The sequence below is a fragment of the Mobula birostris genome, chromosome 20 (genome assembly GCF_030028105.1).
Source record: "Mobula birostris isolate sMobBir1 chromosome 20, sMobBir1.hap1, whole genome shotgun sequence".
Classification (NCBI taxonomy): domain Eukaryota; kingdom Metazoa; phylum Chordata; class Chondrichthyes; order Myliobatiformes; family Myliobatidae; genus Mobula; species Mobula birostris.
Genome location: NC_092389.1, coordinates 53,633,165 through 53,650,485, shown reverse-complemented (window position 1 = coordinate 53,650,485; position 17,321 = coordinate 53,633,165). Strand labels below are relative to the sequence as shown.

The following is a 17,321-nucleotide window of genomic DNA, read 5'->3' as shown; positions in this document are numbered from 1 at the left end:
GTGCCGCACCTGCTTGGCCCCAAACCCTGCACCCCCTGCCCCCGCTCAGGGTCACGTGAAGCCGCGGGAGCAGCTGGCGGACGGTCGTACGAGCAGCCGGTGCAGATCACCGAGACCTGGTTAAGCGACCCCTGACACCAGGCAGACAGTCTCTGAAAAGTATTGATAATGGCTGGGAGTGGGGGCGTCACCCAACTTGCAAAGTCACACTGCCCACAGAAGAAGGCCTTTAGTTTATGCCATGGACCAAAACCGTTAAGCTAGAGGGTCCGTGGACGCCACATTGGGAACACCCTGACGTAGACCATGTCCTACGACATGGCGCGTAATGATGATGGGAATTACCGATGTCCCCCCGGAGTACAGCTAGCTCAGTCAGGTTAAGTCCCGTCAACCACTACCCTCTGTCTTCTCTCAGTGACGTAACTTTGCATCTGAATGGCCAAGTGCTCGTGGATCTGACGTGCCCCTGGGTGAGCCGCCCCTGTGGGACCTTCTCAAATGCCCCCTTACGTTCGGCTTGCACGGGCGGAGAGGGTAGTATTGTGGCTTCCCTTTGGTACGGGTTTAGATTTGGAGTTGTTTATTAACGGTAATAGCTTGTGCCTCAACACCACGCCAGGGACGATTCAGTTTCTCCCCCATCCTTCCCCACTTCCATGGTTTGCCTAGGAAGGGTTTGATTATCTTTATCTTGGTGTGTACGGGGTAGCAAAAGAAAGGCAATGTGCTAATAAGCTCATAATATGGAAATGTCATTATAATATGCTAATAGCATGCTTATTTGCTTGAGCTGTTGGAATTAGTGCCAATTGGCATTACTAGCAGCTCAGGAATGTTGGACCAAAGAGCCATTTTTTCCCCCCCTGTGCATGCTTTATGTAACTTTGCAAATTTTAAGTTAAATTGGAAGCTCAGGCTGAGGGTGGCAGACACCAACAGAATCAACAAACTCATTCGTAAGGCCAGTGATGTTGTGGGGATGGAACTGGACTCTCTGACGGTGGTGTCTGAAAAGAGGATGCTGTCCAAGTTGCATGCCATCTTGGACAATGTCTCCCATCCACTACATAATGTACTGGGTGGGCACAGGAGTACATTCAGCCAGAGACTCATTCCACCGAGATGCAGCACAGAGCGTCATAGGAAGTCATTCCTGCCTGTGGCCATCAAACTTTACAACTCCTCCCTTGGAGAGTCAGACACCCTGAGCCGATAGGCTGGTCCTGGACTTATTTCCTGGCATAATTTATATATTATTATGGTTTTATATTGCTATATTTATACTCTATTCTTGGTTGCTGCAACTGTAACAAAACCCAATTGCCCTTGGGATCAATAACGTATAACTATGAACGTTTAGCTGAGCAATGTATGAATGGAAGGGATGATAAGTTTTGTCCAAAATATATTGTGAAACGCTGTGGTTCCGTCGGCCGCGTAAGTCTGGGGAGGTCGATCTCCGGCCCTGCCGACCGTGTGAGATTGGGGTGTGAGCCCACCCCAAAACCTCCTGTTTGTGTGGCTGCTGTGTGATTCTCCCCTTCATCCGGCCGTCCCTGTTGGATGGCGCACAATTCTCCTCTCTTTACCTTCAACAGAAACCCAAACAAAGCAGCTTGCGGAGAACAGCACAAAAAATCAAACACAGAACAGTAAAATAAAAATGCGAAGCAGGGCATTACAATTATTACGACGAGCTGACTGGATATGAGAAGATGCACTCTTGAACTCGGAATCTAACCCAATAAAGCCCTGTAGAATTGAACCGTCTGATAAGTGAAGAATTCTGTTCTTTATCATTTTAAAGAGAAGGCAGGAAATGCTGAAAGCACAGATAGTGTGGTGTTCACAGCTCTCCTGCCTGTGCTGCACTTTCCCTGTAACTGTCACACTTTTCTCTGCATTCTTTTTTTTCTTGCTCTTTTCTTCCCCTCCCCACCCCTTGTGCTACCTCGATGTAGTATTCAAATATAGAACATAGAAGAATACAGCTCAGGAACGGGCCGTTCGGACCATGATGTTGTGCCGAACCAGCTAAAAATCAAATTTAAAACGCTCAAACACTAATCACTCCGACCTACACTGTGTCCACTTCCCTCCATCTTCCTCATACTAAACACCTTTCTAAACGTCTCTTAAAAGCCTCCATTGCCTCTACCACCACACCAGGCAGACATTCCCGGCACCCACGACTCTCTGAGTTTAAAAAAAACTTACCCCCCACACCTCTCTTGACCCTACCCCCTCTCGACTTCAATGCCTGCCCTCTGGTATTAGACGTTTCAACTCTGGGGGAGAAAGATGCTCCCTGTCCACTCTATCTGTGCCTCTCAGAATTTTCCAAACCTCTGTCAGATCTCAGACACCCCACCCTGCAAAAACTCATTTCAGGGAGGTAGCACCATCAATTTGCGGGAGACTCCCGGAACTTCCAGGAGAGGTGGGATGTCTGCAATAGAGTAGCTCCTTAGCAGCTAGCCAGCTAGTTTAAATAACGTTAGCTATGCTAATGAACGAATAACACCTGTTAAACTCACCTCAACACGTCTTTTACATTTTAACCCACCATGGGCAATAGAAAAGTCACTGTTGCAAACAGAGCAGCGAGCAACACTGTCATTATTTTTGACCCCTATTAGGCAGGGGTAAACTTTAGTGTAGTCTGGGGTGAAGTAAGTTTTATATTTTCTTATTTTTTGGAACACTCTCCCATGTATGTATGTATGTCTGTCCCTCTCCCTCTCCCTCTCCCTCTCCCTCTCCCTCTCCCTCTCCCTCTCCCTCTCCCTCTCCCTCCCCCTCCCCCTCCCCCTCCCGCTCCCCCTCCCCCCCCTCTCCCCCTCCTCCTCCTCCCCCTCCTCCCCCTCCCCCTCCCCCTCCCCCTCCTCCCCTCCCCCTCCCCCTCCCCCTCCCCCCTCCCCCCTCCCCCCTCTCCCCCCTCCCCCTCTCCCCTCCACTCCATTGATTTCCGTGATATTATATATAATTTGCAGGCATCAGGGAGTTACTATTAATATGTGGGAGGCTCCCGGAAGTTCCAGGAGAGGTGGGATGTCTGAGATCCCCCCTCAGCCTCCGGCGCTCCAGAGAAAATCCAAGTGTGTCCTGCCTCTCCTGATAGCACGCGCCCTCTAAACCAGGCAGCACCCTGATAAACCTCTTCTGCACCCTCTCCAAAGCTTCAACATCCTTCCTGCAGAGGGGCGGCCGGAACTGTATGATTAGAGTTTTATAATGAATTGAACTCTCCGTAATGAACGGTGTTCAGGCCAAAAGCACTTCAGTGTACCTCAGTACATGTGACAATAATCAACCAATTTATCAATTTAAATCTGCCCTTCCTTCCACTGGGTGAATAACACGTCTCTGCTTCCAACATTTCCTGCCTTCTCTTAAACCAATAGAACAACAGAATTTAAAATAGCTCTACAAGTTCTCAAAGTTCGAAAGTGATAGCCACAGTTTGACGCCAAGGGAGAGGGAGTTTGGAATGGGCGGACTTTCTCAAAGTTTGAAGTAAAACAGGTTTGCAGAGTGCATACACCTGAGATTCTTTTTCCGCGGGCATACTTGGCAAATCTATAGAACGGTGACCGTAAACGGGATCACTAAACTGCAAGCGTCGGGAACTGTAAAGAAACCGTGCAAATGCAGATGACAAATAAGTAAATAGCAATCAATAATGAGCATGAAATAACAAGATAAAAGAGCACTTAAATTTTATTCGAGAACCTGATAGTTGAGGGGCAGAATCAGGTTTATTATCACCGGCATGTGATGTGAAATTTGTTAACTTAGCAGCAGCAGTTCACTGCAATACATAATCTAGCAGAGAAAGATAATTATAAATAAAATAAAAAATAATTATAAATGAACAAGAAAATCAATTATGTACATTTAATAGATTACAAAAAACCGTGCAAAGACAGAATTACTATATATTAAAAAAAGTGAGGTAGTGCCCAAAGATTCAATGTCCATTTAGAAAACAGATGGCAGAGAGGAAGAAGCTGTTCCTGAATCGCTGAGTGTGTGCCTTCAGGCTTCTGTACCTCCTACCTGACAGTAACAGTGAGAAAAGGACATGCCCTGGGTGCTGGGGGTCCTTAATAATGGACGCTGCCTTTCTGAGACACCGCTCCCTGAAGATGTCCTGGGTACTTTGTAGGCTAGTGCCCAAGATGGAGCTGACTAGATTTACAACCTTCAGCAACTTTTTTAGAGGCTGATGGTTGAGGGGTGGGAACTGTTCTAGAGCCCGATGGTTGAGGGGTGGGAACTGTTCTAGAACCCGATGGTTGAGGGGCAGTTAACTGTTCTAGGGCCTGATGGTCGAGGAGTGGGAACTGTTCTAGAGCCCGATGGTTGCGGGGTGGGAACTGTTCTAGAGCCCGATGGTTGAGGGGTGGGAACAGTTCTAGAGCCTGGTGGTGTGAGTCTGGAGGCTCCTTCGCCTTCTACCTGGTGGTAGCAGTGAGGTGTGGGGACGGCCAGGGTGGTGGGGATCTCTGACGATGGATGCTCTTCCCGTGTGCACGCTCCCTAACGCTCTTCTTTCCTCTGCGAAGGTCGCGATTAAAATCATCGACAAGTCTCAACTGGATGCTGTGAACTTGGAGAAGATTTACAGAGAAGTACAGATCATGAAACTGCTCGACCATCCACATATCATTAAACTGCACCAGGTAATGAACCTTACCCGGCCCCTGTTGTGGTTACTTCCTTGCCCTACCTAGGAAAGCTTCCAGGGCAACAGAATTTTGTGTGTTGTTTTTTGTTTTGCAAATGGGTTGTCAAACAGTGGTTGTGATGCTAACTGGAGAGGTCCAGTTAAGCGTGGTGCCTTCCCACCGTGCTTGTTCTGTCCCGCCGCTACAGGAGTCCTTTCTGCATCTCTGCCTGCCCCGGCCCTCACCCAGAAGAGGGCCGATTTGAGTCTTGCTCCCAACCCCCCCCCCCCCGCCCCGCCTTAGTTCCGTGCTTTTGACCGTTCTGGCGCAAGGCAAGTCAGCCGCCCTCGGTGCCTGTTTCTGAATTCCGTTTCACTGCGGTTTTTTGTGGGCGGGGGGGGAGGGAGTTGGGGCTTCCATGGCATTCTGTGATAAGAGGTACTTCTTAGCCGGCCCCGTTCTATCCCTTTGCAAGCCAACTCTCTTTCAGCGGGCTTTTTGCACTGGGTCCTCTCTTGTGTGTGCCCACCATGAGCGCTTCTGTCGGGTTGGCAAAACGGGGTGGGGCAGGGGTTCTGCTATTGTTAATTTATTTAGCCTTGGGCCTGTGAGGTATTACGATGCCCCGTGAACACACTACTCTTGTGACCATTGCTCCATTTTGTGGCTGCCACTCCTCCTGATGTTTGGTTTGCTGATGAGTATAAATATATATATCAAATACTTCTTGGCGGGATGAGGAAATGAGCAAAGTGTGGGCAGAAGTTTGCAAAAGGTCACTGACAGAATTTTCACTTCCCAATATTTGAAAGAGAGGTTAGAAAAAAAGCGCTACATTTGTTCCAAACAATTGTTGGGCACGTTTGAAATGGTTGCATTGTGGGTTTGTGCGACTCTGGGAAGCTGGTATGATGTGAATTTAGTTACTGGGCACCTTCATGTGTTCAAAGTTGAAAGTTCAAAGTGCACTCACGATCAACGTGTACGCTATGCAGCCTTGAGATTCTTCACCTCACAGGCAGCCCACAGAACAAAGAAACCCAAAAGAACTCATTGAAAACAAAACCCACTGTGGGGAGGGAGGGAGAGAGAGGGAAAACAACCAAATCGTGCAAATGATAAAAGCTAACAAACAGCATTCAGAACAGAAGTAGGCCCAGAGCCTCGGCCTCAGTTCATCACACAGGGAACAAAACGCCACAGATCCCGCAGCAGGTCCAGAGCCTCGGCCTCAGTTCATCACACAGTGAACAAAACGCCACAGATCCCACAGCAGGCCCACAGCCTCGGCCTCAGTTCATCACACAGTGAACAAAACGCCACAGATCCCACAGCAGGCCCACAGCCTCGGCCTCAGTTCATCACACAGTGAACAAAACGTCACAGATCCCGCAGCAGGTCCACAGCCTCGGCCTCAGTTCATCACACAGTGAACAAAATGTCACGGAGCAGGCCCAGAGCCTCGGCCTCAGTTCATCACACAATGAACAAAACGTCACAGATCCCACAGCAGGCCCAGAGCCTCGGCCTCAGTTCATCACACAGGGAACAAAACGTCATGGAGCCCAGAGCCTCAGCCTCAGTTCATCGTACAGGAAACAAAACATCACAGAGCCCAGAGCAGGCCCACAGCCTCGGCCTCAGTGCAGCAAAGCGTGGGGCGAGTGCCATGGAGCAGCAAGCAGAAGCCGAGAAGCCGTCTGACCCTCGCCTCTGGTCCTGACACCCTGTCTTTTCAATCCGTCCGGCCCGGCGTTTAAATTGTCCGAACCAGGTCATTGCTTGCTCAAAGGCCCCGGGCCATGCCGTGTTGATACCTTCTGGGCCTGTACCTGGACTTTCCCCAAATCGGCCCGGCCCTCAGATTGATGAAACCTCGCTCTCGGTTTACGACTGAGGGCTCCTTTTGAAATTGTGTGTGTGTAGGAATTTTGGCTGTTTAAACTCAGCCTCTGTTTGAGCAAAGCACAGAATTACAGGCCAGTGCGTGTTAAATCAGTGGTAGGTAAATGAAAGAGGGGGATTATTTGGAATAGAATCGACTTGCACCTGGGAAAGCACGGACTTGTTGAAAAGAGACTCGGGCAGTTTCACCATGGGCAGAGCCCTTGCCCACCATAGAGGGCATCTTCAAGATGCAGTGCCTAAGGAAGACGGTACCCATCATTGAAGACCCTCGCAGTCAGGGACACTACTAACAGTGAGGAGGTGCAGGAGCTTCAAGGCGCACACTCAGTGATTCAGAAAGCAGCTTCTTCCCTTCCGCTACTGGATTGCAGAGTGGTGAACGTGGCCTCATTGTCAACACACAGAAAACGCTGGAGGAGCTCAGCGTGTCAGGCAGCATCTGTGGAAACAAGTAGATAACTGACGCTCCGGGTCAAGACCCTTCTCCAGGACTGTCCATGTTTCGGGCCGAGACACTTCTTCAGGACTCAGGAGGATCTTGGCCCGAAATGTCAACTGTTCATTCTTTTCCACAGACATCGCCCGAGGTGCCGAGTTCCTCTTGCATTTTGTGTGAGTTTCCAGTGTCTGCCGACTTTCTCGTGTCTACAATTACCTCATTATTCCATAAGACCATAAGATACAGGAGCAGAATTAGGCCAGTTGGCCCTGAAAAAAAAAACCCACTTGCTTTTTGCAGTTATATTTATTTAGTAATTTATGGTATGTTTTACGTACTTGCATTGTACTCCTTGCCACAAGTCAATGAATTTCACCATGATAGTAACCCTGATGATATCCGATAATCCATCATGGGTTTGTGCTGGCCACGTCAAACTTGGCGGCATTCCTGAGGAGGTGCCGAAAATGATTAATGCGTTAAGTCAGCGTATGTTGTGTGCGTGGATTTCACTAGAGCTTTCGACAAGGTCCTTCACGGTAATCCGGGAGATTCAGGCACTGGGGACCTGAGGACACTTGGCAGGTTGGCTTCTGATCCGGCCTGGCGATAGGAGAGAGTGGAGAAAGGGTGCGGCTTTCCCTGGGGGTCTGTGGCCAGTGGGATGCCTGAACTTCGGTTCATTCTGATATATCCATGCACAAGCCAATCGCGTACGCGGAGGTGGGGGTGGTGGTGGTTGGTAAGTAACTTTACAAATGGCCAAAGAGTTTGGTAGAGTTGAGGAGAATAAGGAAGAGTGTTTGAAGATTCAGCAGGACATCAGCGTCAACTGCGTCAGAGAGAAGGATTCGGCAGCTAACTGTCGGACGCAGGAGCTGGCAGGAAACTGAGAGTGTCTGGATTACTCTGAGTGCTCTGCACCAGTGAAAGAGACGGGACGATATGAAGGTGGTTCTGCGCCATGACACAGCGAGCGGCTGCTCTAGAGTCTTTGGGCATGGAGGCCACTTCTCAGACACGGGACTGGGACCAATGAGCATGCGTGTAGGCTTGCCGGAGGGTTTGCTGCCTTTAGTAACATCCCGCGGTTTGTTTTGGAGACTTAACTCATTGACGGGTTCTTGATTGGTCAGGGCGTGAAGGGATACGGCGGTGGGGGGTGGATTGGGGCTGAGAGGGAAAATGGATCAGCCATGATGAATGAGATGCCGGAATGGACTCGATGGGCCAAATGGCCTGATTTTGCTCCCGATTCTTACGGCTTGAGTTGGTGGGAGGGTTGGCAACCAGCCGAGGGACGCAAAAAACGTGAATAAACTGCATTGGAGGATGAAACTATTCCAGTGATGAAGGTGCCTGACTCCACAACCCTCTTGTGATCCAGGCGGTGACGTGACCAGTCAGGCTGTGCTCCCCTCTACACCTGCGCAAACTTGCGAGGGTCCCCTCTGTCCTCCACTGAAGTTGAGCTGCTGACGTCCCTTCCTTGTGACGGACCCGGAATAAATCCTCTGAGATGTTGACGCCCAGGAACCTGAAAGCTCCCCACCCCCTTTTTCCACCGCTGGCCCCTCGCGGTGACTGCAGGTGTGCCCTCAACTCCCCCTCCCTGTAGTCCACAATCCATTCCCCCACCCCCGGGCCTTGCTGACGTTCTTTGTATCCGTCTCGTTCCTGCGTGCCGCCTGGGACACCGCCAGCAACAGTGGCGACGTTTCGAGGCGGTGTTCAGACACGCTGAGACCGAGCGGAGCGGTGGGCTAACCACACACGTCCCCGAGGTGCGCCAGAGCTGGCGGCCAGCGAGAGGGGGAGATGTTTTCGCAGGTTCACGCCCACTCCGAAGGATATGTTCGATCTCTCTCTAATTTCCGATCCGTAGGGTTCTTCCGAGGGTCGGGAGTAGCGAGCAGTCCTAACACCAGGATTTCACCAGGATCTCACCAGGATCCGTTAACACCTGCCGGACGATGCTGAGGATGTTCTACGAGTCTGTGGAGGCCAGTGCTATCATGTTTGCTGTTGTGTGCTGGGGCAGCAGGCTGAGGGTAGCAGACACCAACAGAATCAACAAACTCATTCGTAAGGCCAGTGATGTTGTGGGGATGGAACTGGACTCTCTGACGGTGGTGTCTGAAAAGAGGATGCTGTCCAAGTTGCATGCCATCTTGGACAATGTCTCCCAACCACTACATAATGTACTGGGTGGGCACAGGAGTACATTCAGCCAGAGACTCATTCCACCGAGATGCAGCACAGAGCGTCATAGGAAGTCATTCCTGCCTGTGGCCATCAAACTTTACAACTCCTCCCTTGGAGGGTCAGACACCCTGAGCCAATAGGCTGGTCCTGGACTTATTTCCTGGCATAATTTACATATTACTATTTAACTATTTATGGTTTTATTACTATTTAATTATTTATGGTGCAACTGTAATGAAAACCAATTTCCCCTGGGATCAATAAACATAGAAACAGAAAAGTTTGACTAAAAGCATGGCTATGACTATGACTATGACTAAACAAACATATAAACAATAAGCAGACAAAATAAACACAGAAACATGAAAACCTACAGCACATTACAGGCCCTTCAGCCCACAATGTCGTGCCGACCATGTAACCTACTCTAGAAATTGCCAACTTCCATATCGCGTAGCCCTCTGTTTGTCTAGGCTCCATGTACCTATCTAAGAGGCTCTTAAAAGACCCTATTGTATCTGCCTCTACGCCTCCACCACCATCACCGGCAGTGCATTCCACGCACTCACCACTCTCTCTGTGTGGAAAAACTTACCCCTGACGTCCCCTCTGTACCTACTTCCAAGCACCTTAAAACTATGCCTCCCTCGTGTTAGACAGTTCAGCTCTAGGGGGGAAAAAAAAGCCTCTGACTAGCCACACGATCAATGCCTCTCATCATCTTACACACCTCTATCAGGTCACCTCTCATCCTCCGTCGCTCCAAGGAAAAAAAGGCCGTGTTCACTCAACCGATTCTCATAATCCAGGCAACGTTTTTGTTAATCCCCTCTGCACTCCCTGTATGGTATTCACTGTATCCTCTTAAGAGCTGAGAATCGATGCTAAGAGGGGAGTTGAAGCTACGGTGTGTAAGACAAGGGAATAAAGATGGTGTTTCTGAAAATTCTATCACTTTTATAGATAAGATTTTTTTTAAAAACTCCTTAGGTAGGAATAAGCTAGTTGATAGGCTACAATGACATCACCTGGGTAATGTGCTAGCTCTTAGCCAATGAAAAATGAGAAAGGTGATAATCCAATCACAAACGAGGGAAAATTTGCAGATGCTGGAAACCCAGAGCAACGTGCGTGTGCACACACACACACACACACACACACACACACACACACACACACACCCACACACCCACCCTGGAGGGACTCAACAGGTCAGGCAGCATCAGTGGAGACCAATTACAGTCCTGAATGGTCTTGGTCCAAAATATTGACTGTTCATTCTTTTCCGTCGATACTGCCTGGTCTGCTGAGTATCTCCAACATTTTGTGTGTGTGTGTGTGTTGCTTGAAGGTGAAAAACCGTTAGTTTAGCTGCTATACCGCTTTCTGCCGTTGAGTGTGAAAAGTACTCGAGTTTGTTAAAAAAAAGTGCAACGCAAACACAAGGAAATCTGCAGATGCTGGAATTTCAAGCAACAGACATAAAAGTTGCTGGTGAACTCAGCAGGCCAAACAGCATCTCCAGGAATCTTGTAAAAAGTATTATTTTTTTAAAGAAACAGTGGTTTCCAACAGAAGTCGAGGATCCGGTTGCAGAGAGAGGGGCAAAGACCCAGGTTTTGGAGGATGTTGATTAGTACTGGGGATATGTTGGTGCTGAACACCAAGCTGATATTGATACACAGCAGCCTGGCATAGCTTCTGCTGTCGTCTGGCTCCTCCAAATCGGAGTGGCGAGGCAGTGAGATTGCCATCTGCTGTCGTGGCGGGAGGCAAACTGCAGTGGGTGCAGGGCCCTGCTCAGGCAGGAGTTAGCTCTAGCCAAGACTGACCTCTGGAAACGTGTCGCCGCAAGTAAGTGTGAATGCTGCCGGCTAGTAGTCATTCAGACAGCGCGCCCAGCTCTTCTTGCGATGGCGGGCCTTTCGAAGTAGGCAGGAGCCTCCCAGTACGGCAACAAGAGGTCGAAGACGTCCCTGAACGCTCCAGCCAGCTGGTTGGCACGGTGTCCTGCTGCGTGCACCGTCAGCGTCTGACCTCCTGCTAGGGTTCACCCTCCAGAAGGATGTTCTGGCCTCCGAGACAGCGGCCACCGGGTGCACGGTTGTAGTTTCATTCTCCCTGACAGAGGGTTCATAAAAGGTGCTGAGCTCAGACAACACATACAAGAACGAAAACAACAGGAATTCTGCAGACGCTGGAAATTCAAGCAACACACATCAAAGTTGCCGGTGAACGCAGCAGGCCAGGCAGCATCTGTGGAGAAGAGACCAGCCGAAGGGTCTCGGTCGGAAAGGTCGACTGTTTACTCTTTTCCATAGAGGCTGCCTGACCTGCTGAGTTCCTCCAGCGTTTTGTGTGTGTGTGTGTGTGTGTGTGTGTGTTGCTCTGGGTTTCCAGCATCTGCAGAATCTCTTGTGTTTATTCCTCTCCATAGATGCTGCCTGACCTGCTGAGTTCCTCCAGCATTTTGTGTGTGTGTGTGTGTGTGTGTGCGCGTGTGTGTGTGTGTGTGTGTGTGTGTGTGTGTTGCTCTGGATTTCCAGCATCTGCAGAATCTCTTGTGTTTATTCCTCTCCATAGAGGCTGCCTGACCTGCTGAGTTCCTCCAGCATTTTGTGTGTGTGTGTGTGTGTGTTGCTGTGGATTTCCAGCGTCTGCAGATTTTCTCTCGCAGGTATCGGGACCATCAAGGAGTGAAGCATCGCTGCCATTTTCATGCTGTTAAGTTCGCCTGAGAAACATAGAAACCCTACAGCACGATACAGGCCCTTCGGCCCACACAGCTGTACCTTGCTGTAGAAAATACCTCGGGTCACCCACAGCTCTCTGCTTTTCTTGTCGGAAGTATTGGAACGCAGGCCCCTGTAGCAGCGGTCGTGCATCTGACTGTGTCTGTAACTTCACGCAGAATTGCCTTTTTGTTTTGTTGTTGTTGCCTCTGCTGACGGCTTTCCATAGGTTGTACCTGGACTTCTTGTCGCGTTCTTGAATGCCACAGATCTGGCCCTCTCAGCAGACTCTGAATCTCCTGGTTCATGCGAGGCACTGGTTTGGGAAGACTTGCTTTGTTCTTGAAGGCGCGCGCTGGCCTACGCAGGTCTTGTTGATACTGGAGAAGTAGGTGTGCTTGTGTAATAATAACGACACGGCCAGTGTTTAGGACACAGCAGTAAAGGTCCCCCACCCCTGGAGGTGTTCGGGGTATCCTTCATCATGTCAGTCACTCCCTCTCGGATTTCGATACAGTTCAGCCATGCCAGTCCCGGGTGGAGACTCAGGAATAGCGTCGCACTCAGATGTAGAAGGAATTTTCATTGGTGTTTCCGTAACCGTTTTGTCTGACCAGTCGGGGTTGTTAGTCCAGAGCTGAACCTCCCCCCCCGCCCCCGACCCTGAAGGACCTGAGGACTACTCTTAGTCTGGCCTCTACCCTTTGACCCTACAAGAGCCAAAGCACAAGGCCCCGACTCTAGCCAGCAGAACCCTCTGGGTCATTAAAGCAGGCACGCCTCCAAGCCCAATGACGAGGTTGTGGTCCCCGTGGAGACGTGCTGCCTACATTAGTAGCAGCGTTCCTGGATCACTCCGATCAAAGGTAATGAACGGCTGTTGAAAGCCTCCCCAAAGTGGCTTTGACCTCCTCCTCATTTGACAGCCTTCGTGGTCTCTTGGCAGAACGTCCGGTTCGGGGGTCAGTGAACTGTGGGCGGAACTTTGCAGGCTGCCCAGCGTAATCCTACACGGTAACATAAGAGACGAAACCCCCTTACATATGTACGCAGTATGCAACTCCCAGATTTGTCTTCTCCAGACAGCCACGGAACAGGGAAAACCATGGAACCCTTTCAAAGAAAAACACCAACCCCTCCCCACCCCACGCACAAAAAAAAGCAAATTGTGTTAACAGCAACAAGAAAGAACAAGTGAAAACACGGAATATGTATTCTAAAAGAAACATAAAGCTGAAAGAGTTCAACCGAACTGTGGTACAATCCATAAATCACAGACCCAGAACTTCAGTACCATCCACAGCACTGAGAGAGAGAGAGAGAGAGAGAGAGTGACCATTCAAACACGGGGGCCTTCCCTCATGAGCAGCAGATGGGAGGGAGGGAGAGACCAGTCGAGCGCATTATTTGTGAATAACACTTCAATTCGGAGAGGAACACTGGATGATAGAGAGAGACGCCCCAGGATTAATTTCCCAGCAGCGCAGATTAAGAGAGCAAATTGCAGCCTTGCCCATGATTATTTATATCTCTCTGGCAGGGTCTAAAACACTTTCTTCTATGAAGTGCAGATGCATTTAATTAAGATGTAATTGTATACTTCATTTGTGGCGATGTGTAATTGGATCAAAGCAAATGTCATTGGGCTCTTGGGAACACCTGCTTCACTTTCTCCTCTACTTGTCGGTCGCCTCCAGCCGATATGTCACAACAGAGCAAGTTGTGGCCCGTTTCCCATCGATACGGTCCTGGAACAGATGCGGGTGCTCTGGAAGTGAGTGACGCCAAGGCTGGATGGAATTCCCCAGTCTGAGCCCAGCTATTACTCGTCGTCGAAAGAGAGAGAGAGAGAGGTGGGGAGGGAGGAAAAAAAATACACTGCAGATGCTGGAAATCTGAAATAAAAGCAGAAAATATCTGAAAGTGCAGCAGCTAATGTCAATGGAAAGAAAATATGTTCCAAGCTCAGGTTTACCAGTGCTGCCGGTTACCAGTGGTGTTCCACAGGGGTCCGTGCTGGGACCACTTCTTTTTACATTGTACATCAACGATTTGGATTATGGAATAGCTGGCTTTGTGGCTAAGTTTGCTGACGATACGAAGATAGGTGGAGGGGCCGGTAGTGCTGAGGAAACGGAGAGTCTGCAGAGAGACTTGGATAGATTGGAAGAATGGGCAAAGAAGTGGCAAATGAAGTACAATGTTGGAAAGTGTATGGTTATGCACTTTGGCAGAAAAAATAAACGGGCAGACTATTATTTAAATGGGGAAAGAATTCAAAGTTCTGAGATGCAACGGGAATTGGGAGTCCTCGTACAGGATACCCTTAAGGTTAACCTCCGGGTTGAGTCAGTAGTGAAGAAGGCGAATGCAATGTTGGCATTCATTTCTAGAGGAATAGAGTATAGGAGCAGGGATGTGATGTTGAGGCTCTATAAGGCGCTGGTGAGACCTCACTTGGAGTACTATGGGCAGTTTTGGTCTCCTTATTTAAGAAAGAATGTGCTGACGTTGGAGAGGGTACAGAGAAGATTCACTAGAATGATTCCGGGAATGAGAGGGTTAACATATGAGGAACGTTTGTCCGCTCTTGGACTGTATCCCTTGGAGTTTAGAAGAATGAGGGAAGACCTCATAGAAACATTTCGAATGTTGAAAGGCATGGACAGAGTGGATGTGGCAAAGTTGTTTCCCATGATGGGGGAGTCTAGTACGAGAGGGCATGACTTAAGGATTGAAGGGCGCCCTTTCAGAACAGAAATGCGAAGAAATTTTTTTAGTCAGAGGGTGGTGAATCTATGGAATTTGTTGCCACGGGCAGCAGTGGAGGCCAAGTCATTGGGTGTATTTAAGGCAGAGATTGATAGGTATCTGAGTAGCCAGGGCATCAAAGGTTATGGTGAGAAGGCGGGGCAGTGGGACTAAATAGGACAAAATGGATCAGCTCATGATAAAATGGCGGAGCAGACTCGATGGGCCGAATGGCCTACTTCTGCTCCTTTGTCTTATGGTCTTAATTGTCATTCAACCATGCACACGTTACAGCCAACGCAACAGCGGTCCTCCCGTTTCAAGATCGTTTTATGTCTTTTACTCGGCCAAGTTGCAAAACACGTTGATGCAGTGCACAGCACATAGAGTCACGATAGCAGACATAGACACAAAAATAAATAGTAATGATGAATAATGTTAGCCCAAGCCCCTGCGTGTCATGACCTGCAGATTGATTGATGGAATATTGTCCACGAGCCATGTTTCTGCAAGACCAAGCATGCAGCAATTGCTCATCGGCTGACGGCTCTGGGGTATTTTCCGTGGAAAATACGGGCTGAGCTAAATCAGGTGGAGTTGAAAATTTGATGAGAGAGAACATGACTTCACAGTTGTACTTTGTGAGGACATCTCTCTGGTTTAGTGTTCGGTCCACTGAGGCTGTTTGAGGGATATTCCTCAGGTTGGGATTCACTAAAATGAGGCTATTTGAGAGGATTTTCCTTGGGGTTAGGATTCACTCCGGTGAGGGTATTTGAGGGGATATTTCTCTGGGAGATTCTCGTGAGTCTGTACAGGTAGAACTAAGGAATGAGAATGGGGTGATGGAAGTGAAACCTGGTGCCCTGAAACTTATGAAGGAGGAGGTATTGGAAGTCTTGGGGCACAGAACGACAGATGAGTCCCCAGGTCGTTATCCTCAAGCATTACAGGAAGCTCGGCAAGCAGTTCTTCGAGCAGAGAACAGTCTGCTAAAGGAATGGGTCCCTTCCTGTCCTCACCATGTGTGCTCAGCATGATCCCAAATTTATCCATTTCCTTCTGCCTGCCCATGGTGCACGTCCCTTCATTCTAAATCTCTTGAGCACCACTACCCCGTATGCCTTCACAACTTTGCACCCCCTGGCTGGGTTGCCTGTCACTCTGTGGAATATTTAAAAAGAAATTTCCCTTGCACTTCTTTAAACCTTGCCCCCCACCACCCTAAAGCTGAGCTCTCTGTATGTGACGTTTCTACCCCGGCTGAAATGATCCCGACCGTGTTCCCTGTCGGTATACCACGGTGGCATCGCGCCTCGCATGGCGCTTTACGGTACCGGTGACATGTGTTCAATTCCCGCCGCTGCCTGTTCTCTCTCTGTGACCGGGTGGGTTTCCTCGCGTGTGTTCCGGTTTCTTCCCACAGTCCAAAGACCTACGGATGGGTAGGTTAATTCTTGATTTGTAAACTGTCCTTTTGCAAATCGTTGATTGTAAACTTCACCCCCCATCCCCCTCTGCTGGTTTCACCTATCGCCTATCTCCTCCCCTCTCCCCCCCACCTTCTTACTCTGACTTCCCCGCTTCCTTTCCTGCCCTGAAGAGGGGTCTCGGCCCGAAACGTCGACTGTTCGCCCTTTCCCGTGGATGACGCCTGGCCTGCTCAGTTCCCCCGGTGCTTTGTATGAGTTCCCAGTAAGTTTAATGTCGGTGGCGGGGAGGTGGCCGAACGGGATTCCCAGAGCCAGGATCTATTTGCATCTGCGAAGGCGGGGACTAGTTTGGGATACTGGGCAAGGCTTCCTTTCGTTTCCCGTTCCTCCCCATTTAGATAATAATCAGGCTTTCAAATTGCCTCCCTGGAGTGCGTGACCCTTCCGTTTTCCTACATTAAATCTCAAATCCCTTACTCAAGGCGATGCGCCATCCTGCTGAGGATCAAATTCGGAATCAGGTCTCATATCACCAGCATGTCATGAAGTTTGTTTGTTTCTTTTTGTGCCAGCAGCACAATACAATGCCTAATAATCAAATCTGTGAATTGCAGTCGGTATATAATAGTTAGATTAAATAGGTAGCACTGGCAAAAAAGTGGTGAGGTAGTGCTCATGGTTTCAACGCCCGTTCAGAAACTGGATGGCAGAGGAGAGGAAGCTGTTCCTGAATCATTGAGTGTGTGCCTTTGGGCTTCTCCCTGATGGGAGCAATGAGAAGAGAGTGTTGGGGGCCTTTAATGACGGATGCTGCCTTTCTGAGGCATGACTCCTTGAAGCTGTCCTGCATGCTGGGGAGGCTAGTGCCCGTGATGGAGCTGACTAACTTTACTCCTTTCTGCAACTTATCTCGATCCTGTGCAGTAGCATCACCACCCCCCCCCCCCCCCACCGAACACCATACAAAGTGACGCAGCCAGTTAGAATGCTCTCCGCAGTACAGCTGGAGAAATTTGCGAGGGTCTTTGGTGACGTACCGAGTTTCTTCAAACTCCTGATGAAATACAGTCGCTGTCGTGCGTCGATATGTTGGGTCCAGGTTAGCTCCTCGGAGAAGTTGACGCCCAGGAACTTGAGATTGCTCACTCTCTCCACTTCTGGTCCCTCTATGAGGATTGGT

The 17,321-nt window shown here is 49.4% G+C and overlaps 1 protein-coding gene across 1 annotated transcript in view; it reads left to right on the top strand.

Annotated features, from left to right (window-relative positions):
- sik2a (salt-inducible kinase 2a) overlaps positions 1–17,321 on the top strand; it is a 249,348-nt gene that overhangs the window by 59,153 nt on the left and 172,874 nt on the right. The window contains exon 2 of the mRNA XM_072238566.1: positions 4,572–4,688. Within this exon, the coding sequence (XP_072094667.1) occupies positions 4,572–4,688 (117 nt within the window). The remainder of the gene's footprint in view (positions 1–4,571; positions 4,689–17,321) is intronic.